Source organism: Manduca sexta, chromosome 25 (genome assembly GCF_014839805.1).
Source record: "Manduca sexta isolate Smith_Timp_Sample1 chromosome 25, JHU_Msex_v1.0, whole genome shotgun sequence".
In the NCBI taxonomy this organism is placed as follows: domain Eukaryota; kingdom Metazoa; phylum Arthropoda; class Insecta; order Lepidoptera; family Sphingidae; genus Manduca; species Manduca sexta.
This window is the reverse complement of record NC_051139.1, coordinates 6311004-6337295: the sequence shown is the minus strand read 5'-3', so window position 1 is coordinate 6337295 and position 26292 is coordinate 6311004. Positions and strand designations below refer to the sequence as shown.

At 35.4% G+C, this 26292-nt stretch overlaps 2 protein-coding genes across 8 annotated transcripts in view; both read left to right on the top strand.

Moving 5' to 3' along the window:
• Positions 1-26292, top strand: part of LOC115441277 (guanine nucleotide exchange factor DBS) — a 106569-nt gene that overhangs the window by 79001 nt on the left and 1276 nt on the right. For 6 of the 7 annotated variants that reach the window (XM_037442650.1, XM_037442654.1, XM_037442655.1 and 3 more), the window contains exons 12-19: positions 16250-16384; positions 18605-18790; positions 19027-19218; positions 20670-20795; positions 22721-22918; positions 23165-23373; positions 23563-23728; positions 26131-26263. In XM_037442650.1, coding sequence (XP_037298547.1) covers positions 16250-16384; positions 18605-18790; positions 19027-19218; positions 20670-20795; positions 22721-22918; positions 23165-23373; positions 23563-23728; positions 26131-26263 — 1345 coding nt within the window. Of the gene's footprint in view, positions 1-16249; positions 16385-18604; positions 18791-19026; positions 19219-20669; positions 20796-22720; positions 22919-23164; positions 23374-23562; positions 23729-24674; positions 24922-26130; positions 26264-26292 lie in introns of all 7 variants that reach the window. The other variant, XR_005112986.1, reaches the window with a different exon arrangement.
• On the top strand, positions 16392-18375 carry LOC115441280. The gene has a single exon (XM_030166018.1). The coding sequence runs from the start codon at positions 17044-17046 to the stop codon at positions 18268-18270; it is 1227 nt and encodes a 408-aa protein (XP_030021878.1). The 5' UTR covers positions 16392-17043; the 3' UTR covers positions 18271-18375.

The following is a 26292-nucleotide window of genomic DNA, read 5'->3' as shown; positions in this document are numbered from 1 at the left end:
CAATTTGCAGTAACTATGTGCCAAACATTATTTACATAATCATTGTGAACCATAAGCCCATAATACCTCGTAATTGAGCATAGGCCTCCCCAAGATCCTTCAACAAATTGTATAATTAAATAATGATTTCTTATGGAGTACTGGGAGGAAATAATTATAAGGATAATAGAGAAATTTCATGATTCCTAAGAGGGTTGTGCAGTCATATAAAAAATTAAATTAATTTATTCCTTATTTCAAGAGCCTATAAATGAACTGCTCTAAACTTTTTTTGTTTTTTTTCTTCTTACTTTATCATATACTGTAGTCTTTACCCTAAACTGATTGAAAAGAACAACACCAGAGTTTCTTGCCCGTTCTTCTCTGGTGAAAACTGCTTTCCGAACTGGTGGTAGAGTTAATATTGACGGAATCTAAATAATGTATAACTTTTTACAGATTCAAATAAATCATTTCATTTCATATGTTTATTTGAATGTTAAACATTGTAATAAAAATATTTTCCGGATTTTATCGCGGTTATTTACATTATTTCCTCCCGACGTTTTGAAGATTGTGCAGCCTTCATGATCAAGGAGGATCTGCGGTATTGGTCGACCGAAAAGTCAAAGTTAAAATATCTACCTACATTTTACAATTATCCATTTTTTTTATTTTTTTTTTTAGCTATTGACGGTCCGATTTACGCGGAATGAGCTCACAGTGTCTTGAAGTCTGGCAGCCGGTTTTCTGAGTTCCGATTTAATTAAATGTAGACCTGGATCCCAGGCTTGTGCATACTTCCAATCGTCAACTCTATTGCGATATATAAACCGAAAATAAACCGAATTAAAAATCACGAGTACGCAGCCGCACCTATTTATTACATTGTATAAATAAAAATAAAGTTTAACGATTTAACAAGGAAAGTTGAACCAACCTCGACGCGTGAACTGATTAGAGTCAATAGTTTTCCTTAATTCCACCGAGTTAGCGCGTGTGTTTGGTTTATTTAGTTAATTATTATTCAAACGGATTCATAAAAAACTGTGAATGGTATTGAGCCGTGTGTATAAGTGATATTATATAAGAAGGTTATAAAGTGTATTCAGTGTGAACCATGAATTCAGTAACTGTGTTCCAAGTGACTGCTTATTACGTTTTATTAACGCTTCCAAAACGTTCAGATCCAAGTAGCTGTACACTCAGAAACGGACACAATATATTATAAAATATTAATTCTGATAAATTTGACACCTTAGAACATTATTAACATAACAACATACATATCTGTTTTACAAATAGGTGTACATCTGGTTGTATATTAGGAAGTTAAAACGAAAATCCATCGTAAATATAGTTTCGACCTTCTACACTAAAGTTAAGCAAATAAAGAAGTATTTAGCGTCATAGAGGCGCTAACAGGCATTGTTTGTTCACCAAACACATACATTAGCGCATAGCTTTGCAGATAAGGTGTTCACCGTGTTTAAATGCTCCGGTATTTAGAGATTACTCCATTTTACGTAAAAAGATTTCCTAGAATAACTTAATTATCAACATTTCATCACATTTCTAATAATAAAAATGATGATTCGACAAAAATTGATGTTGACTTGGTTTTTTTGTTTAGTTGTTATAATAATTTCAAAACAGACTGCTCGCAAACAAGCTGTGTGCATTGTAATCGTGGTGTTTATAAATTACATTTATTTTTCCTATAAACACTACAAGTACAGTCAACCTCGAACGTAGCTAAACAAATTTGAAATTCAAAACATTCATTAATTTTGATCTAAATATAATTTTTTCCTTATCTTAAAATAATTAAACCCTTTTAAGCTTATTTTATTAAAGAATAAAACGATCATTGATAAGGACACAAAAGTTTAAAGGCGATTTAAGATATTGAATTTGTACATCCACTTTTATGGCTAGTTGTACATAACATTTATGTATTTCAACAAACATAACATTACATTAACAAAAAGCGAAAACAACGTTGCCACCGGATAAAACTTCGATTAGTGTTTCTACTTCAAAGCGTACGCCAGCAATGGTAATTTCATTTCAACTGAAAACGGGACAGGACGAAATAAAACGTTTATAATATTCATTTATTAAAATAAGTTGAGACCAGCTCTGATCTAGGTCTGACCCCGTTCATATCGCGTCGGGCAAATCTGAAATATAATGAAACTTTCTTTAATAAGAAAGCCACGCGTTTTGTGTGCAACGATATAAAGCAAAAGACCACTCGAAAATCTAAACTCTGTAATGAAAAGATATAGACGAAGATATCGCCAATTCAATTTTAGATATGCGAAGCTTGATGTCAAAACAGTTTATCATACATATAGCGTACTGTGTAGTATGGCTGTCAACTTTGCCATCTTGTACGGCCGTCTGCGACAAATGCGAAATTATTATTAACATCGTCTCCTTGGTGTCACCCTTCTCCCTTTGCTATATCGCGACCTGTTTCATTTATGAGACGTATTTTGGGATTTATTCATTCATCAGCCAACGACTCTTGCTTCATTTTAAACGAGGGGCGAGTTGGCAGATTTGATGATTTTCATACCGTTCGACGTTTGTTTACAAGTAACGGGTCATCGGCCCCAGCGCATGTAACAAGAGTGTTTCAAGTTTCCACCACCCATTAGCCTGCGGTTGGACTTGTTCTAGCCGGGCTGTAGTCGGGGATGCGGTTGTGGCTAGAAATTCTTTCTTAACATCTTTTCTTTTTTTACAAACTCGTCTAATTTTATTTTCTCGTGCAATACATCACGCCATATTCAGTATGACGAGCGCGTTATACCGGTTTATCTAATGCAATCACTGTTTTTATCAAATTTTCAAGGGGCTTAATGTGCTTTCACGTGTACTGCAAATAATATTAATGGTAAAGACAAATGCATGTCAAAAGTATTGTTATTGTCATTAATGAATTCTTTATGAAATTTATCCGAATTACGCAATACAACAATAACTATAACAATTCCATTTTCAAGGTTGCATAATGATTGGAAGGGTTGAATTTTAAATAGTTTAGCCTACACAGTTTGCAGTGTCGTATCTGATGAATCTGTCATTTTTTATTCCGACTGCACGTGCACGTGCTTTCTTAGAATCACATCCGTAACGAGATCCTGTTATGGAAATGTTCAAAGATATTCTAGCACCATTTTAAATGTTCTTTCTACATCCGATGAAAGACAAGCCTCTATGATTCAGATACTAAAATAACTTTAGGTAGACAAGTATTACAATTTCCCCTCTCAAATAATTCAGTTAAGTGGCACATTGATAATTGTCGCAGTACGTTATCTAGACCATGTTTCATATCCACTGTTGCTTTCGTGTCTGCAAAGCATTTTAACGTTTTGTTTCCTGCGGTTAAAACTCCACAATTACACAAATTACACGTTTGTTCGCCGTGGTTTAATTGCGAGCTTCGATTTCTCACTAGTAACGGAGTCCGATGATGCGAGTGAAAGTAAAATGATCCTCGTGAGTCGCTTGAATACATTAAGTAGTTTAATTTGGGCTACATTTACTGGGTATTATTGATTTAATCATTGTTAGTTTGTCATTCGGAACTAAAATTTATATAAAAATTGCAAGTTTTATTGATTTTAAACGATATGACAGCTGACAAAAAATGCTATATAGGATATAGGTATATGCGTATAATAAATAATATATTAACCACTCGGTTCCCGCTTATTCATAAAATATTTAAAATCTTTCTTGACACCTAATATTGAGACATGAAAAATAGCGCAGTTGATAGCTATTATTAATTTTAAATCAAATAATTAATCTGATTTCAATATTATTAAACCCGATACATCAACTTCAAAGCATATCATCTCATTTAATGCTCATAAAATACAATGCTTTAATATTTATTCATAACAGTAATCTTTAATGCTCTGAAACTGCTCGACGTAAAGTTACAATGAAATATCAACCGTTACAATATACGACGGTTAGTCTTCATATTCTATATTTCCTTGGATTTGTATTGATTTGATATGTACTTTGGAGTTTAAAGTTCGATGCTCCACTCAAGTGTATCCACCGTGTAACCATGTGTAATAAGCATCGATCAACGATCGGTAATAGGATTGGATGTTATTCGCCTTGTGTTGCGGAATTTCTATTGATTCTAACGTACGTTTCATACTATACATCTACTTCTACATAAATCAGTTTGCATGATTTTTAATAAGTTTATTTTATTTTTATGGCGTTTTTTAATTACCACGCCTAATATACTTTGGAATGAATTAGACAAATTGCGGAATTGTCATTTATCAGTTGCCACAAGTAATAATGAGAGTTACCCATATACGTTAAATTGATTATCCTTGTTACGTACATACGGATACATAGGTGTTAAAGAAATCGCATACATATTGCTATTTACAATATTACCCTATATAATCACCCTATATAACCAACACATACCTTATTAGAAACACCAGTGTTTTAAAAAATTAGGCACTTAATTATTGAGAAGAAGCGTGCTTATTGCTCATATACCCAATCAATGTTGATATAATCTTCCATTGTCTATTGGTGTATTGTCGTACCACGTACAATCTGCGAGGAATCGGTTTCGCATTTGACAATACATAACGGTGCGCGTACCGTATGGTAAGGTTCAGTTTATTAAACTGATCCTACACAAAGAGCATCGTTAACTTTTATAATGCCCATAAGCGTTTTATGTCACGATGCTTGATGGCTCACATTACTTACTGTTATGCTGTAAGCTTAGGCGCTATAAGTTTATGGCTAGAGCGAAATAGCGCTGCTCTGAGTGGTGTCGGATTATTCAGCTAACTTGATCTTACTGTTGGGATCAGTGCTTTCTACTTAACTAAGTCAGATATGTCGATAGATGACGACTTTAAGTTTATCCTGACAAATAGAAAATTACCTTCGTTAAACAAACAACAATAACGCTGATGATTCTAACGATGAAATACGAATTTGATTACAAGTAATTCATAAAGACTTTAATTCATAAAGACAAAATGGCAGAACAAATAAACGGAACGTGCCTTAGAAAACATCAATTAAATTCAGTCGGAAATTAAAAACATTCCGTATAGCAAACGTGTACTTACTTTCTGTGTACATATTAGATGCAAATGCAATTAGACGGTTTGTTTGCCTTGTAATTTCCGATCGAAGGGCTTCGGCCTGATGGACAACGACATTGTCGTATTCACTGTTGCGTGAACCTTAACAAGCTAATACTAGTGCGAACCGAACAAATTGTAAAAACATGTTGGGTTTTTTAACTGTATGGAGAAAGTGTCACGTGAGAACTATGAACATCCTGGGAAATGTCCGGAAGCGATGTTTCCATAGATTTAAAATTACTTTGCATTCGACATGATCATTAGAAGTATTGACTCGTTAAAACTACATTTTTCGTTCCTCTAGACACTGCACACAAAGACATCATTTACAGAGGTCGCATGGCACGGAGGTTTTTTAGATTTGTATCATCCTAAATTTACATGTATAATAGCATCATTGCATATTCAATTTAAAATTAAATCTTTTAGAAACCAAACCTTATTAGTAAAATATCAACTATCAGCTTCACAAATCGAACTCTACCTCCTACGCGAACTAAAACCACCACACACCTATGAATTTGGTTGCTTATGTCAATTACATTATTTGTTGTAAACAGAAACACTTTAATTAATATGATATAATGCACTTTCATCAAGTTTTTGGGAACGACAACGATCGCTTCAACTTACGATTACTCTATCCACACAGCGCGTGACAACAGGTGAAACCTGATATTCAAAACCAGTACTTTAATGTTTATGCAAAATACTGATAGTGCATAAAGGTTGTTTTGTGTGCGTCATTGTGAAAATTGTAGTCGGGAATGTTCGTCGGTTTTATCTGCTATTCTCTTATCCCCTTAATTTATATTTAGGATCGATATAATAATTTCAGTCTTTGAATTTATATTTAAAAAAAAAAAAAAACAATAAAAAAAGCTAATAAGGATTCCATATGTTAACGTTAATATTAAACGTCGAAATAAAATTAGTTTTTGGATTTTACCGCGTTATATGTTTTTTATTTTTCGGATTAATACATTCTACGGAACGTTGTGAGAAAAAATAAAATACAAATGCCACGATAAAATCTAAATATAGTTTTATTTCGAGAGCCAATTAATGAAGTTTTCTTAGAATATATGTTCTTTGTTATAAACTGTGAATAAATATTAGTAAATTCTAATTTACAGGACTTCAACTCTTTGTTATTTAATATCTTCAGCATTCTATACCTCTTTTAGATCTCGTACAAACGTTCCTACAGCATCTCAAACAAAGCCTACTCTTTTTATTACCCTTATTAAGTGTGTACGATGTACATACATCTTCTGTTTTAACTGCTAATTATCCCCATAAGCGTTATCAGTCTGGGAAGCCACTACTGTTACAGATTCTAAGAACAAAGACAGATTAAGTACTTTATGATTGCCCAGGCCATTTGTTTGCGATGAGTCATAGGATATCGCCGGCTGGAATGATTCCCGACACTTCCCGTGATGTGACGTTCGCGATGACAGCGCTGTTGACATTGGCACACTGATTTCAGGTTTATAACGCGGAGAGTTTTATGCTTTCAAAGGCACAACTAATAGATTTTTTTCGTTTACCATTTCTTTTTTATCTATTGTCATGTAATTAGTTTGTAGTTTTTTTCGGTATTCAATTGAACGAAAATAACTTTATTTTAATAAAATAAATACATTATAGGTATTGTAGATCACATAACTTATTGTTTATCAGTTTGAACTAACTTATTAATAAAAATATACCTTGACACAGGCACCCATGTAGGCATTAAGTGCTATGACAATGACGCAAGAACTGCAACTGTTTCGTAAATTTGCCAATATGCGTGATTTTTGTTATTTATATTATATTTTAACAAAACATAGCGGATTGAAATTATATTAATGGCCAATAATTAAGATAAATACTTAGGGTAGTGTGGTCACTGTCCATTTGTAAAAATTGCAAAATATCCAAGACTTACCACCAGCTAAGATTGCCCGTGTTGTAACTTGTAAGATACCAACAAGAACGATAGCTTACACGAATAAATTAAGTCTATCTCGTCCCACATAATGCTCTACGCACTGTCTCTACTGTGATGTAACGTTTCCGTGCATAGTTAATAGAGCATACTGAACAAACAATGCACATGTCATTGGAATCATTTTTGTAATGGGACTTCCTTTCTCGTAATACTATTTCTTACAGGATATTATAACAAAAGGTATGTATAAGTTGCGCATGCGGTTCTAAAAACGAGTACATTGCAGGACTTTGTAGAAAAGTTATTGTTTCTATTAAAGCGCAATAACTTTAACCCACAGAAGATTCTAGAATGATGCATAAACTAAAATTGATTTGTTAAAGTCGTAGTAAGTCCTTGAAAACATCCATTATCAATTAAAGCAGAGCTATATCCACAAAATGACCTTTATCACTTAACCAAAAACCCGTCCTGGGCCCGATCCTATTGATATCCTCCTAAGTCAAGAAATAATTTGTTTTAGTTTTTTTTAACTTATAAAAACACATGGCATTTGCTTGGAATTTCAATTTATCCTTGGTATGGCAATATTCTCGCACCACTTCAAAACTACAAAAAAGGCGTACAAGAATGCACTAGTATCTATTCCTATAAGGATAAACTTGAGGTTATTTATAAGTGTATGGGATCCTATTCTCTAGTCCGATATATGTCAAATCAGTAATTAATCTAAACCGCATTCTCACGTGATATTAACTTTAATATCCATTTACCACAAGCATTAAAACAATATTGTTTTACATTACACGCCTCGTAAAGTCGACACAAAACGCATCATTAAGTTGAAACACTGCACTTTGCTCAGTGATTCATTAAGAACGTTACTTGATTGATAATGAACTAGAACATTCGCGCCAACAGGAATTCGCTTTAATTTCGGCAAACTTCAAGTTGGTTATCAAACGTTTATACTCATATACATAACAGGTATTTTGTTAAATAGAGCTCGAGAGCTATGATGAGACTTAACTATTCGACAGGTTATGATGATGTTCGGTATTAACGACGAATTCTGGTTACGGCGTTTTAATTTCATTATTGTTTTTTGTATTATTTGCCTGTCAATTTATTGATTGATGTCTTTTATTAGAAATATAGTTTAATACGGTGTCCGCTCTTGAAACACATAGTCATTTTGTAAAAATGTACTTGATGGATGCTTCTTATAAATTACAATAATTACCTTTGGCGCATGTCTGAGCGTCAATCCATTACCTGTAGTTGCATTGTTGTTAACCAGCTCCGTCCCAACGCTGAACATAGAAAAACTTTCGTACGCCAACTAATTTGACAATCAGGTCGTCAGCTTTTCATTTTATTCAAATTTGAAGGTCGCACGAATCTCGTTGTGAATATTAAAGTTTCGAGTTTCTACAGTTGTGTCCCACTTCCTGAGTTGTTTCCGCGAGACCGGTTATTTTGATTGCGCCGTGATCGAGACTGACGAATGCGAAACGGTACGGACCAACACTACACCATCCGGGTCAATAGAATTAATTCCCCATACACGAACAACGCATTTTTATACAGCTGTTACATGTGTACCGATACTCGGATTTGAATGGTGCGTGCTCTCTCAGCCAACGTTTTGTTTACAGTTACTCGTATGATACAATAATATGCTATATACAAATGCAACACTCAAACCCTTTGTTATTGCATTCTAACATTAATTTTAATTAAATTTTAACAGATTACAATTGTTATTTAAATTATCGCCGGCCCTCGCCGGAAGACTCCGGCCTCATTAGACCAGCCGAGTTTACATATCTGTGAAATAACAAGATTACCTACTATCAAATATTGTCGCTATTTGTTTATTATTATGGAACATGGACAATAAACAGTTACAAAATGCATAATTTACGAACGGACGCGTCGTGCTGGGACAAGACTTCCTTTCTTATTGAATAGTTCAAAGACTAACAATGTAAGATGACGTCATCTGGCGAGATAGATGCAACGGACAGTGATTGTGTAGTGATAAAGCGTAGAGTGACAAATACAGTGATGGGGATGCAAGAGAGTGAGTCCCCTGTGCAGTTCAGGACGTCCAGGGTCGTCTCCGCCCACGCGGCCTGGGCTCAGGTCCTGCAAGAGTTGTCATGGAAATTAACCAACGTGAGTCATCCCTGGGTTTATGTGCTTTGTGCTAATTTGTGAGTAGATTTACTAACATAGTTAAATGTTTTATTATATAGCGAGGCGCATTTATGCTTTCTGTTATAAATGTAATTTTACAGTTGCATTCAGGTAATTTATTATGTTTTGCTTCCCCTATTTGTTATTGTAATTGTTTATCAGTTTCAATTTTTTACTATAAAAACGTAGCTTACGGGCTGTTTGATTGTGTCTGAGTGAACAATAATCGACAAAAATAAATTGATAGTGATCAAATACGAAAATAAATGGTAAACAATAGAGTGCTATATGCATTAACATTCTCATACATTAAGTAGCGGCTAAAATTTTCTTTCAAGTTATGAAAAAGGGCCCTTACGGTACTAAATGGACCCAATAAGCCACTACTATACGTTGGTTTTCTATATATTAAACGTAAAGCAAGTCGAACCAGACTACTCATATTATAAGACGAAATTACACATTTTCCAGCCTTACTCTCTGTTTGTGAAATAGAAGAGCTACCATAAGCCATAAGTCTACAAAAATTCACAAAATATCTAATCAGGGTATTTTATTATGGCCGACCTATTTCACCGCATAAACCATTATAAATTAGATTCCCTTTCATTTTCAGAGTCGTAACACGAAACGTTAAAGGTTTGCGTTTATTACTTACTTTAATGTTTTAGTAACGCAACTAGGTCAATAACAAAACATATTCGGACTTCCTAAAACCACAAACTTGCGGGTTTGTGTTGAAATCTTAACAACGTCTTCCTATTTCCTGGTCATTGAAACGCATCTAATTATAAACGTGTAAAAGCGCGTTAATTAATCATAACCTCAATGTTCTCTGACTTCACACGCCCTATTGGATTTTACGTAATATCTGTTGGTTATACATAATATATTACGTAACACTGTTATGGTTTACCAGGGTTTTCCGAACTCTAATGATGCCATTAAACATGTAAACAAATGTCAGTTTTAGAACGGTACTTAACAGTTTTTTATCCAGCACGTTTTACAATGGCTATTATGGTAAGTGTGTTGTAGACTATTACATCTCTCGACTTTTTATCTAGATTACAATGTGTTCGATTATAGTTTTCTGTCATACTCGATGTCGTCACAACGAGCAGAAAGGCTACAAAGTCTGAAACGCCGGTAAAAAAATCATAATATTATGTGAAAAATCGCAACAAAATCCGAATAATAGTTTTATTTCAAGTATGTAGGTATAGTGTCTATTTAGTCGAGGACAAGATATTATTTTCGGTACCGTGTTTGCTATTTTATATTTTTCTATTGTATTTCTTGTTTGTACTATTATCTCTTTCGTTGTGTTATCTATAATTTTACTCTAGATTATATGACGCCTTGAAGATTGAAGTACAAGAAGAATTCGCACAGTGATATCATCAACCACTGTTACTATGATTGTTTGGTGTCTTATAATCAGTCCAGATTTATAACGTAATATCTCTTTTGTAACAGTGAAGTTATGTAATCCTTAAGGAAACTTTTTTCTTTTATCTCTAATGTTCTCAGTGATAATTCCAACCTACCTTATTTGAGTATATACAAGAAAATTATACCAAAGTCGAAATTTTATATGGTGAATATTTTTTCACATTCTATTTGACGAAGATATCGAAGTCCTACCGTCTTTAACACAGATCTCGGTGAAACCCCCAATAAACCGAAGTACGTTCCATATAACAGCGATCACAGTACCGGTCTGTTTAACGGGAGCTCGTTCCAGTTATCAGCAACTTGCACAACTGTTATTCCTGTTCCTTCTCACATTGTCTCAACAATCTCACGTGGAAAGATTGATTGTTTCATAACAAGCCAATTATAATTATAAACATTAAAAAAATGTGATAGTGTGTTTCCGAATTTGATGGTATTATATGGTGTTTTTTTTGTTACAAAATTTAAAGCAAACAGAACTACGTCGGTTACAATTTTGAGTATTGCAACTTCACAGAATCGACTTCTATAAGTCGGAAATAAAACATTTGCTCATCATAAAACGCATGTTATTCAGATTCAGCATCCTTATTTTTCTTTCGAAGAGTAAAACTGTACATGACGGGCATGAAACATTAAATTCTACACGGATTTATCGAGCGTCGAGGCCCGTTTAAGAACGCCATGACACGGAAACAAAGAAAATGTGAAAATATATGAGAAATAGGTCACAGCAAACGCCTCTCTGTACCAGCCGTAGGAAGGATGCGAAGACACTTCGCTGAGATTAAAATGCAAAGGAAACAGTCGCTTCACAGTTTTTTGTTTACTTGGCAAATTATTTCAAGTCAGTCTTATGACCCTTTTTGGACAATGATGATATTGAAATATCTATTATAAGGCAAATTGTTTATTTTTTAAATTATTCAGAATGATTGTGTTAGCGTAAAATTATATTAAAAGCATTTATTTTACGAACTACGCTTACAACAACTTGCATTAGAATTTGTTCGTATTTCAGAATATACATACACTGTATTTTCACTGGAGAACGTTTTGTCTTATTTTAAAATTCAGTCTAAAGTATTTGCGTGCGACCATACTAAGGAACTCTACTATTATAGCGAATATTGCGTCTAATAACATTATCTTTGAAACGTGTATTGCAAACGTGACCTATCAATAAATTGGAACATACTCGCAAACAAGATACTCGCTAGTACGATTTCCTAAACATAAACTCAGTATCCTACTACTCTAATGTAGCGAAAAGACCGCAGAAGTGGGAATAGTAAGAAACAGCTAAAAATTAAAAAGGGTATGACAAAGCGGAGATCTTGAGCTTAACTTATTTAAAAACGGGTCAAGTGTTCTTAACCTGTGACAGAGCATTTCTCTGTCTTCATGCATATTACACACGACAGTGGAGCTGAAGAATGTTTATTTTTAACTCTTGAATTCACAGCAAATATTCATGATAGCGTGCAACCATTATTTGATACTTTATCACTTTTAGAAATTCACATATAGCCTGTGGTGCTTCATCATGTAATAGAACAAAAGGATTAATAACTTTCCTTCTGTGCAATAGATTTATTATTAGAATGTTATTGAAATGCTCGAGTAGATCGAAGATGTCTGTTTTGTTTACAGATCGAATGGTTTATCTCAGTCGATACGGTAATTAAAATGGTATTTTAACACACTTAGCCCATATGAAATGACCACTGTGCCGTTGCGTTTCGGATTTGGTTTGCGGTTATCAGACAGATTGCCTTGCAATTCCAATGTTCATTCCTGATAGATCTGTAGGGTATATCACCTACGATCCAACTTACCGTTTATGGGCGATAATATATATATATTTTTTATTTATTTTTAGATATAAGTGTAAGTACTATTCATTTAATACTTTTCGCATATAACTATAATTTATTTCAATATACAATTGGTCTTTCTTTAGTAATTCTGACTTCACAGTAAATCTGCTACAAGTTTCAATGAATCACGTCTGAGTGCGCCGGCGCGGCGCAGCCATTCAACATGTAATATGGTCAATCAGTTCAAGTGCGCAATCTGTCGGGGTCAGGGATTTATTGGATTTTGCACTTGCATCTTACAAATACTTTTGAAAATCAGATGGTCTTATTATTCCTGCAGCTCTAAACCTGGATTTTATATGAAAGAAGATCTTTTTTCATAACATATTATAATGTGTAATGTGTACTTTATAACTGAGTAAAAGTCGCTTCTTAATTCCCCATAACAAAAGTTTGGATCGGCAAAAATATTTAGATATAAATTTAAATGTACTTACGTTACATTTCTATAAGCCCATGTAGATGGGTGACACGACAGTATATTATAAAATATTTTTTATACAATATGTAATATTTTATTATTGAATGTAACTTAAACATCGAAAGATGGCTACGCCTTGATCTTTAACCATTGCGTGAAAGTTTCGTTGTGACAGTAAAATATTGTTTTTGGATTTCAATATGTTGCATTTGACTTGGCAATATTTTACGGAACATATATTTACATTGGTTATTAATCTTTTTTTTTACTCATTTCCTTTTTCTTGGTTATACTAAGCAAAATATTTAATGTAAAACATAAGTAGTAAAGAGAGTTAGAACACTAGAAAAATCAAATGAATTGTATATAGGAAGATTGATCGTTAAAAAAGAAACTTAGACAAAAAGCTAAAATTAATTATGAATGAAATAAAGCGTAACGATAACCTTGCAGTGTTTGAGCAACTAAGAAATCACAGTGTCGAAACAAAACAATTTATTTCTACTCAATATAGAAACCCAGTAATTATTTAAAAACACATATTGAGTTCCAAATAAGCCGTCTGTTAAACCCAAATGACCTCAAGGAAAGCAGGTAGTCGTGTGATTTATTCTCATAGAAACAGTTTGTTCCACGCACGTGCTCAAAATCTGTCCCATCCGCAAAACAAAGGCACCAGATGTGCACACAAAATAACAATAAGAGAAGATCAATAGAATTTGAATTTGGAATGATCCTGGAGACTGCGGGCAGGTGATGGACTGAACACACACACAGATAAAACGCAATCATGTCTTCGTCGTGTCGCGTAACTCCACGCCGCCCTTATTACCGTTGCAATGTTTACGGCATGGATATTGCTCTACTTCGATTTATTTTTGTAAATATTTAAAAAATATTATTAGGCTTATCTAAGGCTTAAGTTATTGTAAATATAACAATATATATTGTTATATATAATATGACAATATATATTGTTAATATGTATTGTTATTCAATGATTTTTGCAAAGCATGAATTTGTATTATTCATTTATTTCTGTGGTTTATTCATTCATAATGTATTTTTTATGAAAGACACTTACATTGCTTCCGTTGCTTTTTCATTTCCAATAATATATAAATATGCACATTAGCACGTGTAAAGGTAACTTGTGCGTTGTAGTTGATAGTTAAATATACTCTAAATCATAAATATAGCAAAAATAACATGTCTGATATGTCCTGAAATTTTAAATCTGCATTTTTTAACATCATGAACGCGAAAAAGAGCAAGTGTATCTCTTTATCTTAAGGGAACTCTACTGCCCTTAAACAAACACACACGTACACATAAATCACCCAATCTCCATATATTATTTATGTTAAAAAAACTTATTTATCCTCGTTACTCATAAGTCATAACTGATAGCACACGAATCATGACGCATATTTGTCACTTTAACGTCAATAATTTCAAACAATAAAACATAAAATTTTAACCATATACTATGCTAATATAAATATAGAAGTAACGTCTGTCTGTTACGCATTCACGGCTAAATATCTAGCGATTTTGATTAAATTTGGTACGGAGGAAGCTTGAAAAGAAAGAAAGCACACGTACAACTCTTTTAATTCCACACGAGTCAAACTGCGAGGGAATGCTAGTTTTATATAATTCTGAAGAGGGTAAATTCACTTATGTAAAATTTAATATCCAATCTAGTGTACATTAGCGAATTACAAAATTAAAACTTGCACAGTACTATGTTAGCATTTAATGGATACAAGACTTTTCAATAAGAAGATAATTTAAAGTAGAATTTATAATGTTTTGTTTACAATAATTTAAATATTCCATAAAAAAAATTAACTCTTGGCTAAAGATTTATCGAGTTACTCATCATGTGCCTTTACCGACGAAGGTAAGACGAATAAACGAAGTAGAGCAGCCCGCATGCCGGTCACACCGGACAAAAGTGGAGGCAACAACTTTTTTTATAGGGCCAACGTATTCCCTCGGCCCCTTCGCATCCCGACCCGGAGGCAGTTCCTTTTCCTTACACACAACAGACACAACATGTGCTCAGCAACAATTCTCAACGAACTTTACACACGTGAATCTATTTTTGTTGAAAAATGCGGCCGGACTTAATACAGTGATGTTTATAAAGTTTAAAGTGAAATTAGTGATTTATTTATGCACTGTTTACGTTACAACTATGGATACGTTAAATGTTGTGTTAAAAACTGGTTATAAAATTGTTAAGGATTTTTCTGAACATCATAAGCCCGTGAGTTGTTTTGTGTTACTACAACGTGGTATTTTTTAATTTCTATTTTACCTTTTTCGTCAATGCAATACTTAAAAATATATTTAAAAAATAGGAATTGATATTTCTAGTTTATTAAATTTTGATATATTATACTGATTACGTGTCAATAAGTGTTTCTTCGTCAGTGCTTAATCCTAAAATTCCTAAAAGTCACTTTGGTAAATACCTGAATCTTACCTTGAACTTTACATACAACTGTCAAAATTTGAAACTAACAGTATTTGACAAGGCGTGACAAATATGAAACATTATGTACAACCAAGCATCAACAATGTAAATAAAATATTTATCAATAAATACTGGAATATAACAAAATAGAATATTTTAGGAATTTTCTTGGGAACTCTTACTTTTATACTTTTCTGTCAGGTATTTAACCTCTATCTCGTATACTTAACTTCTGTTCTGGTATCTAGCACTCGTGGGTACAGTATTTCCGTATATGTTTAGATTACAGTTATCTGATTGTATTAAACATCACTTAATATTTTACTACTTCTCTACCATATTATTGTGTTAAATAATATCAAATCGTTGGTGTCCAATGCATAGTTTCTCGTCGTTTTTTATTATTTATAAAGAATCTACAAAAAATCCATTATGAAATTATTATTAGTGTTTTAAGACTAGAGACTAAATCGATAGTCATTGAGGGTCTTAATAATTATACTTAATGTGTTCGGTAAATATTTTTAAGTTAGTGTTTTGTTATAGTTTAGAAATTAATTAATCACATCAATATACAAGAAATAATCCAGTCACCATACCTACTGACTTAAATTCTCATTTGGTGGTTATTAAAATAAATTTAAAGCTTAACACCCTAGGAAATCTATAATATTAGCAATGAAACGAAACTAAATTATTATAATTGAATTTATTATTGTTCAACAGATGGAGACCTCTGGCGGCTCGGAAAGCTCGGGCGGAGAGGACGCGGAGGCGCGGCGGTCGCGGCGAGGGCATGTCCTGGCTGAACTGCTGCAGACAGAACGAGTCTACGTGCAGGAACTGGGCTCTATACTTACCGTAAGTGACCAAAATGACTGGCCAAAGATAGAATAGATCTGATGGACCATTCAAATCCATAATAAGGAGTCATCCATACCAGCGACCTCCGACTCGGTAATAAAACCTGCTTAGATTCCTGTTTAATGACTCTCAAACGATGTAAAGGAGAAAGCATTGACAGCCTTTCTCGCGTCTAGGGTCGTAAAGATGGGCACCTATAGCTTTACCCAGCACAGTTGTTAAACAAGGCACGTCACCTAAATGGATGTCATAGTGTCAGTTTTCCAACCATAATAGGGCTGGGAAATACTCGTAAAATATTATACAGCTCGTGTTATTACTGTCCTTACCACTTTCACCAACGTAATATATTTTGTACTTTCGAAAGGTACGACTGCCGGAATAAATCAGTAATCACTTCCTCAACTCGTTATTTCCTTATAAAGGGCTTATCAAACGGACAACTTTCATGTATGTAGACCAAACAGAAATACTTATGCACGTACCTTCGTCATGCAACATCGGTTCAAATATCTCCATAGCGTTGCCGCGCTCTGAAAGTTAAATATGCCACTTCCATATAAGCGGCACTCGTCCTACATGCGTTCTGGTGTCTCGATGAACAATCACGGATAAAGTGAGTTAGTATACGCCGATGCGTCTATGTAGTGCATCGGATGCATCGCACGCGACCGACTACGCTACACCGTCAAGCGGAACGCAATACATGCTGCCCGCTAGACGAATGCACGCCACTGCAGTCTCTCGGTCGCTTGCTGCGCTTCACCACACTCGGTGTAATGAAATATGGAAAATACGAACTTCACAAATCATCGGCTAATCTCAGCATCGGAACGTCCTACTCGTGGTACTACAGGAAGAATGAGAACCTGACCAATCGCAAGAAACCGCTCACCAGAGCCGCCTCAGACTCCACGCTCTTCAGTGACTACGCAAACCAAATCGCTTTGTTCGAAAAAGAATTGTCTCGCAATAAAAAGTGTAAGAAATCAGTGAGCGATGTGGGTAAAAATACACGCGTTAAATGTAATGTGCGGAACATCGAACCGGTGCACATGGAACCGTTCACTGGAAACTTCTTTTACGGTAAGCCGCTACCCGGTTACGAATACTCGCAAAAAACCGAAGAGAAACTTAATTATTTGCCAGATTCCGATGCAGTTACTGCGTCCGAAGATACCACAGCGGAATCCCTTACAACTGCGCCCACAGTGGTTGACATTCCAGAATACATAAAAAATCCATTGTATGGATGTATCGAAGCGGGTGACCAACTCCATGTATCAACACCAGAATGTTCAATTAATTCAACTTTTTCTAAAGATTCACAATTGAAATCCTCAAGCTGTACAGAATTGAAAGAGACAATGAATGGTAAAGAACAGAAAGATATTTTATCCACGATCCTTAAAGATTATAAAAAAATTATGAAGGAATGGAACTACACAGTAAAAGATCATTGCTCTGCGGTTTCTCATTGTAGTAAAAAAAGTTCTACAATGTGTCGAAGGAGCAATACCGACAGCTATGTTCGAAGTTTACATTCAACTTTATCATACCGAAAACCAAGGAAATGTCGCAAATCGATAAACAGCAATCATTGTTTGTATGCATCTATTAAAAATTGTAAAAGATATCAAAATTTGCACCAAAGAAAAACACAAAGTCTAAACAGAAACTTAAGTTTTACAAATTGGACATCTACGCTACAGCATATAAGAAAGAAATCTATGTTTTGGAAGATTAATAAGAGCTTGACACCTTCGGAATGTAAATGTTTACAAACGATCTATAAAGACTACGACAGACGGTTACAAGAGTGGTGTGACACTGTTAGTCAATGTTCTTCAATGCTAAATTCGGTAATAGATATTAAATTATAATATTAGCAGACCAGCAGTGGTTTTTTACTTTCAAATGTCACTTCTTGTTTTTCAACGTCGCTTAATAAATCTAATGATTTATTTTTATTCAAATATACGAATTAGCATTGGAATAAAATATAAAGAATCAAAAAAAATAATTGAATTAAAATGCAATTTATAATAAAATGAGGTCATATAGCTTTACGTAAAACTTGTAAAATATCACCGAGTGATCTAACTACATAGTATAGTCATAATTTGTCAGTCGAATATACTTCTAAAACGCACCTATCTGACACTATAATATTACGACTCTTATGTATAAGTTCCTATAATTTAAATTTCTTTACAGGGTTACAAAGAAGAGATAGAGAAGCCAGAGAACCAGCACTTATTGCCTCCGACGCTGGTGGGTCAAGCGGACGTGCTGTTTGGCAACTTGCACGAACTATTCACGTTTCATCAAGACATATTCCTCAAGGACCTGGAGCGGTCGATATCAGCCACTGAACTTGTTGCTTTATGCTTTGTTGAAAAGGTAAATAAGGTTTTTCTTGGTATCTATTTTAAAGCAGATTCTGTACTGCATGGATTTATAAGATTCTTTGGAAAGATTTCGGGACGTAATGCAACATACAATGGTCATAAATGTATTTGAATAATTAAAAAAACTAATATAAATATTGTGTTGGGTACATGTGAATTAATTAATAACTTAATCATTCTAAGGTCATTCATTATTTTTCTTTATGGCATTATAATTTCCATCCACAGAGAGAAACGTTCTTCAGACTGTACAGCTATTACTGCCAGAACATCCCTCGCTCTGAACGACTACGGGAGACGTTGGTGGACACACATCTATTCCTGCAGGCGTGTCAGTTGCGCCTCGGTCATAAACTACCCCTCGCTGCCTACCTCCTTAAACCAGTGCAGAGGATTACCAAGTACCAGCTGTTGTTAAAGGTATTTGCTCGCAAATATATAAGATGTTTGCTGGTGGTAGGATATATTTTATATCCGCTCGGATAGTGACCGTACACAAGGTGTTAAAACCCGTCATAGTGACCCATGTAAGTGTCCCGCGTTCCAGGATCAGCCCGTGTATATCCGGTTCCAACAGGCCAGCATAATAATTATGTCTACTGTCGAGTTGTAACCATCTCTCGTCAGTCGACTATTAGACCCCACTCCGCTTACCATTAGTTCTAACGGAGTCACTTAGCCGTGCGCGTATAAAAAAAAAAAAATCATTTTGGGTTTGTATTTTGTTTCTAGTATTTCCTAGTAATTTCTATGATAAAATGTAGATCGAAATTGTTGCCATATTTTCGAACATAGTACGAATTTTCATTTACTCAACGTTGCCTACTATAGCAATCGTTCAACGATACAATGGTGACACGGTATTGTCAATGAGAAACTTTTTTATTTATAAACAAAAGGATTTTTTTGTTTGCATTACTCGCTCGTGTATAGATGAAAATAGCGACTGGGCCATGTTTGGACCACTTTTCTCTATATTTTATTTAGTTGTTAATATACTAACATTTAAGGATATTACAAATCCGAAATACCTAAAGAAATAATGCTTACCTAACAAAAATATCTTGTTCCCTTCTCCTTTAGCTAAATAGCTAAACACGTTCTTTGGCTCGGATTATTATTGTATTTCTTGTCAAACATGCGGAGTTATATAGTTATAACGAGTTGAATATTATTAATCGATGTTTTTGTAACTTTTTTTTTCTTTTTTTTAACGGGGCTCAGCAAAGTGGCTAACTTGACGTAACGAGGTTATAAATTTTATATATCAGTTGATAGATAACAATCAGCCGTTTTGTGCAGATCCTTTAATCTAATGACTACTATTATATTAACATTTTTATTTTTATATAACGTTGCCCGTGACTCCGCCCGTGTAATAAAAGTTTTGCGGTAGAAGTATTGCCCCGAGAAAAAATAAGAAATGTAACTTTCTATTAGTAAAAAAAATCAAAATGGATGTAGTAGTTCCAAACATTACCGCGTTCAAACAAACTCTCGGTCTCCATACCGAATGCACGCCCGTGCATGGGGGAACATTTGTTGCGGCCCTAGGCACACAAGAAGTGATGCCTACACCCCCATGGTTACAAGTTCACATGGGGGTCTGACAGGGACTCGTTCAACATTTCACCTCCTTTTCCTCTCCGCCCATCCTAATACTTCCTATTCCTTCCCCCACACTCCTCTCCCAATTCTTCCCTCCCACTTTCCTCCTGGCCCCTGCAGTCGTTAAGCCGGGAGGAACCAGTATACCGTTCGCAGGTTCCTCCCGGTTTTGACTGCAGGATCAGCGATTAAAAAACTCTTCAGCTGTATATATTAGTATAGTTATGTATCTTGCATTTCTAATATTGTCGGTGATATTCTAGGACCTCCTCCGCTACGGCGAGTGCGGGTCGATGACGACGGGCCTGCAGCAGGCGCTGGACTGCATGCTCGTCGTGCTCAAGTGCGTCAACGACTCCATGCACCAGATCGCCATTACTGGGGTCCCTGTGAGTATTCACTTTTACTAACAACATCTGAATGCCAATATTAGGAAGATACAATTATTGCTAGCGATTTTTGTAGCTGACCACTCCTGTCAAGGAAAAGGACATAGACTTTTCTAAAACAATTTTAAAGCAAAAAGTGTACTTCAATTTATATAATAAAAATAGTCATAAGAGTCAACGCAAATAATAATCTAAACATTAAAATAAGTTCCTTGTTTGTTGCGAATGAGTATCGAATATTTAAGTATATTATATTGATTTACATTCGCACCTTTTTACTTCCGCGTTCCAAAACATTCACAATATACATCATGTTTGCCATGTCGAGACCCACACAAACAACGCCCTTGATCCGATCGAGTCCGCTTTCATTATGTCCGGAACAACATTTGCGCATGTCCAAAAGATAAAAGATCTTTGAGGCTAACTGCTTTTGTAGCGAAAATATTATTTGCAAGTAACGGTATGGATATAGTTCTCTTAAGAGGTAAATAATTGTCCAAATTCAGATGAATAAATAATAGTGGAATACAATTTGCACGGTGTTTTTGTGCAGTAATTTGCTGGATTGATTCTGAAACAAGTGGAAATTTTAATTTTCAATACAGTATACATAAATATTAGTGAACTAAATATAAATAAGTCTTTAACGCAAGAAAGGTCAAACTAAGACAAAAGGCGAAAATATCCTTAATAGTTATGACAAGAAAAAAACATCTATAAATCGAACCATGAAGTTAATAAGGCTAAATAATTTTTAATGATTTCTTATATTTACGCGAATGTTAGACATTTAAATTAAACTATTTTACGGATTTTATCGCGGTTTTAATATTTTACTTTTCTCTCGGCGTTTCGAAGACTTTACAGCCTTCATGGTTACGGGGGGGACTGACTTCTTAATAATAGATAAATAGATATTTGACAGTTTCATTAACTGAAGTTGCATATAAGGTATTCTTGTTCCCCTGCCGCCATATTGTTTGCGTAGGTAACTCTTTAGTTGAGGGAGAAAGGTGTGAAAGGAATATTAACTCGTCAAACTAGTTATTCATATTTCATTAACACCTGCTTTATTGCCCGTAAAGTTTTAGTAATTAACTCTAATTGATATGAAAAACAATATTATTTGGTCTCAAATAGTTAAACTTGATAAATTATTAGCATCTTTGACTGTCAGAAAAAAATACTTTAACAAAGCACAAAAGTTTTTATGTCTAGTTATGTCTACTCTAGTTTATCCACTTATCTCAATATCGGTTAAATTAAAATAGCGTGCGAATAAATAATTATATATGTACCAATGTGCGTGTATAAAAACACATAATTCCATAACTACGCGATAAAATAGAAAGTTTCAATTGTATTAGCATAACTGGCAGTTATTTTATTATTTTGATAGGCATCTGTATAATTATATAACGTGATTATGAATGACATTCTCGCGTTATAATTACAGTGGTACCGTAGCGTTCTCCAAGACGTGATACAATCTAACTACAGCTATTAATCTGATGATTGATTTATATGACGCTGCCAATGGTTCCAATTATTATGATCTTGTAACGATAGAAATGTTTTGCATGCTTGTATAGAGTGCGAAGACGAAGCTTGATATTGGTAATACATGCTACAGATTACTGTATTAGAGCATTAGCTGTCCATATTATAGTATTGGCTTATACTGTTTGCTATGACATGTTAGTGCTAAGTCTCCTGTCGCGGTTTGGAAAAATAGTCACGGCGCTCGTGACTATCTTCAGCCATGTCGAAAATATTGGACATTATATTTTATTTTACTAGTATTCTAGGCAATTAGATTAGAAATGTGTTAGATTAACCAAGACGTTGTCGACTTACAATCGGAATACACGAAAATGGATTCAGTAAAACTTAAAATCTTGATACTTATGTAATTGACTCAGGTGGACCTATCACAACAAGGCGAGCTGCTGATGCAGGGCTCGTTCCTCGTGGTCTCGGAGAACAAGCGCGACCTGCGGCTGCGGATACGGCCGCGTCGCCGGCACATATTCCTTTACGAGAAGGCGATGCTCTTCTGCAAACCAGCCACCAAGAACAGCCACAACAAAGCCACCTATCACTTCAAACACGACTTGTTGGTAAGGATTTTGTTCTGTTTTAACGTAGTTAGTACTTACTTACTTAATTATTCTTTATATCTTGCCACAATGAATTTTGGTCCTTTGAACCACTTGAGAAAAAATGAATATACATATCATAAACAGTGTGAATCATAAGAAACGGGTAACACGACGTAATATTAAATTAAAGACTACACGATAAATAAGAAATCCTGCTCCATTATATTAACTGCGTTTATAACAAAATACTTATCAATCCCGCAGATGTCACAAATAGGTCTAACAGAGTCGGTGAAGGGCGACCAGCGCAAGTTCGAGGTGTGGCGGCAGGGCCGGGCGGAGGTGCACACGATCACGGCGTCCACTGTCGAGGTGAAACGCGCCTGGGTCGAGCGCATCAAGCGGGTCCTGCTCGACCAACTCAAGGAGCTGAAGGGAGAGAGGGTTCGGCAGTATGGTGCGCAGCATCACAGGTAAGGAAATACTTATCTTTTGATTGTAATTGACTGACGATGTTTGGTTTCACAATCAGTGCAATAATGCAAGATAAAAAATTTTGGTGTTTCAATTTCATCGTAATGGCACCCAACGTGGTATCGGTATTATATAGTTTTTATACATTAGTGTGATAGTATTAACATTGAAAACTAAATTTGTTTCAGGACACTAATTCAAACGAGTTCGTGGGAGCTGGGCCCGGGCGGCCCCCCGCGGCCGCAGCCGCCGCCCGCCAACCCGGCGCGCACCGCCTCGTGCGACACGCACGACGAGCCGTGCTGGTCCACCGACCCCTCCGACGACGACGACGACGAGCCCGAGCACGCGCCGGTACGTACACACTCGCACCCACAACTAGGGACGTCTCAGTTCTAAAGACAAACATTGTCAATAGTAAGCTAAAATTCTGATAAGAGATGGCGCTAAATTAAAATTTACTTCAGTGACGAGCTTGCAATATGTCAAGTGATATGTTTTTTAATTATTTGGCAAATTTAAATACCTTTTTATTTATTCCAAAAATTTAAGTTAATCCGTAGTTATGTGCAGTAACGGGGAATTCGTGTCTGTCCTTTGTTACTAAACCTCATGTAATTAGTATGACCTCCAGTCCCGTGGCCCTCATAACGAGTACTAACATAGATACTAGCCTATAATACTGCTTCACGGCGGGGTGGCTTCACTAAAAGGTCGGGACACTAAAATTAATGCAAACTAATTTTGGGTTTACAGCGATGAGTGAAGTGAAAACCGTTGTTTATGTAAGTGTAAAGTGTATTTTTATAGGAATGCGGACTGAATAGTCACGGGTAGCGCATGAAGCTGGCGACCCCGACGCACATACATCCCGCTGTTACTTAACGTGTACAAAAATGGATATGGGAATCAGCAATCACCATAAAACGTCGGCAAAAGATGCATTAGCCAATTTGCAATGTCCGCTTCCATAACCTTTTCAATCACAAAGAATGTTGCAAATGTTAGATGAAGTTAGATCGATAGTCCCCATTACGATAGGGTCACGCCGTCACAGTACAATTTATTTAGCGGTACCGCCCATCATCGCTTTTAGTTAATTTAAAATGTTTTAGCAACACGAGCACTGAAGTTATCGATTTAGTTGATGCACTATCCACGTCGCACCTCACGATACAGACACGAACATAACGAGGTGGATTCTGAACAGAAAACAAAGACGTCGCGTCAATCGCGACGCCATTTTGTCTCGCGTTGTTTGCAAAATGGCCGCCATGCTGTATGTTGTGTTGTTCAACAGGTGACGGAGGCCGTCGGTCTCAACGGTACCATACACAGAATGGTACAGTTCTTTTCGGTATCGGGCTCTGCGCAAGCCACGTCCACGTTTTACGTGTCTCAGTACTGAATGTATTATAACTATACGAGCATACGGCCAGTAGAGGCTTTGTACATAATGAAAGAGACTGAGTTTATATCCAAAGCTTAGTACGTAACCAAAGAGAACGTGGATATTTCGATTGTATTCGCTGAACATTTACTATCGTGTAAGTCATGTTTTGTTTGTTATGTCACTCATTGTCAGTGTGCTTATTGGTTTTTTTATGTTAAATTATGCGCTTGCTTCGATTAAATGTCTCTACGTCACTCGATGAATATATTATTTTTATCTGTATATTGGTGTCATACAACATCTAGAAGACCATTGCATCTTATATGTGTATTCATTTATGTATAAGTAACTATGTACTCCATCAACAGGTGAAATAAAGAATGTTTGCATTTGTGGAACGAATAAATGAATTATTTATGGTATATTTGTGGCAGTAAATCTGCATAATATAGTCAACGTATAATCCCATAACATTCGATTTACCAAAATGAGTTAAAAAGTGAAGATGTGATGAACACACGTCCGAGCACAACCTCACAGCTTGCATCATCCTGACCACCGCTTTGAACGTGCTGTATGATGGCTTCCAAATGTTTGTTTCATATCACTTCTGTGTGACTCTACATTTCTCAGTCTAGCTCTTTTCCGTGAAACATCTTGAGCATACCTACCTACCTCTTTCAATGTTTCAACTGACGTTTTGCACCTGCGTTTTTAGATGTGAATGTAAGTTGTAAATATGTTTATGTTAAGTTCTCACGACCGTTTCAATACATATCTAGTCTCAAACAAAAAATAAAATAAGTACAGCCATTTATATATGTTTCAAATCACCAAAAAGTGATGACTAAATATCGATATATTTATTCGATTAATTTATTAAAAGCATACTATATATTTCATATTAATAACATTGCCATAATATTATGTTGTCGTACTAATTGACTGTTTGGATGTTACAAAACGCTTAACTAATATGCATGGAATAGACAGCCAAGTGTCTAGATAACGCCAAGAAAATTCAATGTTTTAGGCGCAAACGGTATTGCATGTGTGTGTAGTAAGGTCAGGATACAACGGAAATGAATACGTTTAATTTTAGTTTATAATAAATAATTTGTATAAAAATATATTCCGAGTATCCTAACACTTACGAGCCAAATGATAAATGGCAAAAGAGTGCATGTCATTATCGATGTTAAAAGGGGAATGGCGTTTAACTACTAAACAGAAATACCCACAAAACAGCATAAAGTACGATGACGTCAGAAGACAATATAAAATTGTATCCGCAATAACTGTCGTACAGCATGAGTAAACGCCACGGGGTATGAGTGTAGTGTTGACGTGTGTTCGTGTGCAGGCGGTGGGGTGCGCGCTGGTGGCGCTGTCGGACTACACCGCCGTGGGGCCCAGCGAGGTGTCGCTGCGGGAGGGACAGCACGCCGAGCTGCTTAAGGTGGGCTGCGCCGGCTGGTGGTACGTGCGGCTTGCAGGTCAGTAATGATTGACACCTTAATGATAT

Excerpts from the sequence above, each read along its gene's own strand:
- LOC115441280 (XM_030166018.1), top strand. The coding sequence starts at position 17,044 with ATGCATCGCACGCGACCGACTACGCTACACCGTCAAGCGGAACGCAAT.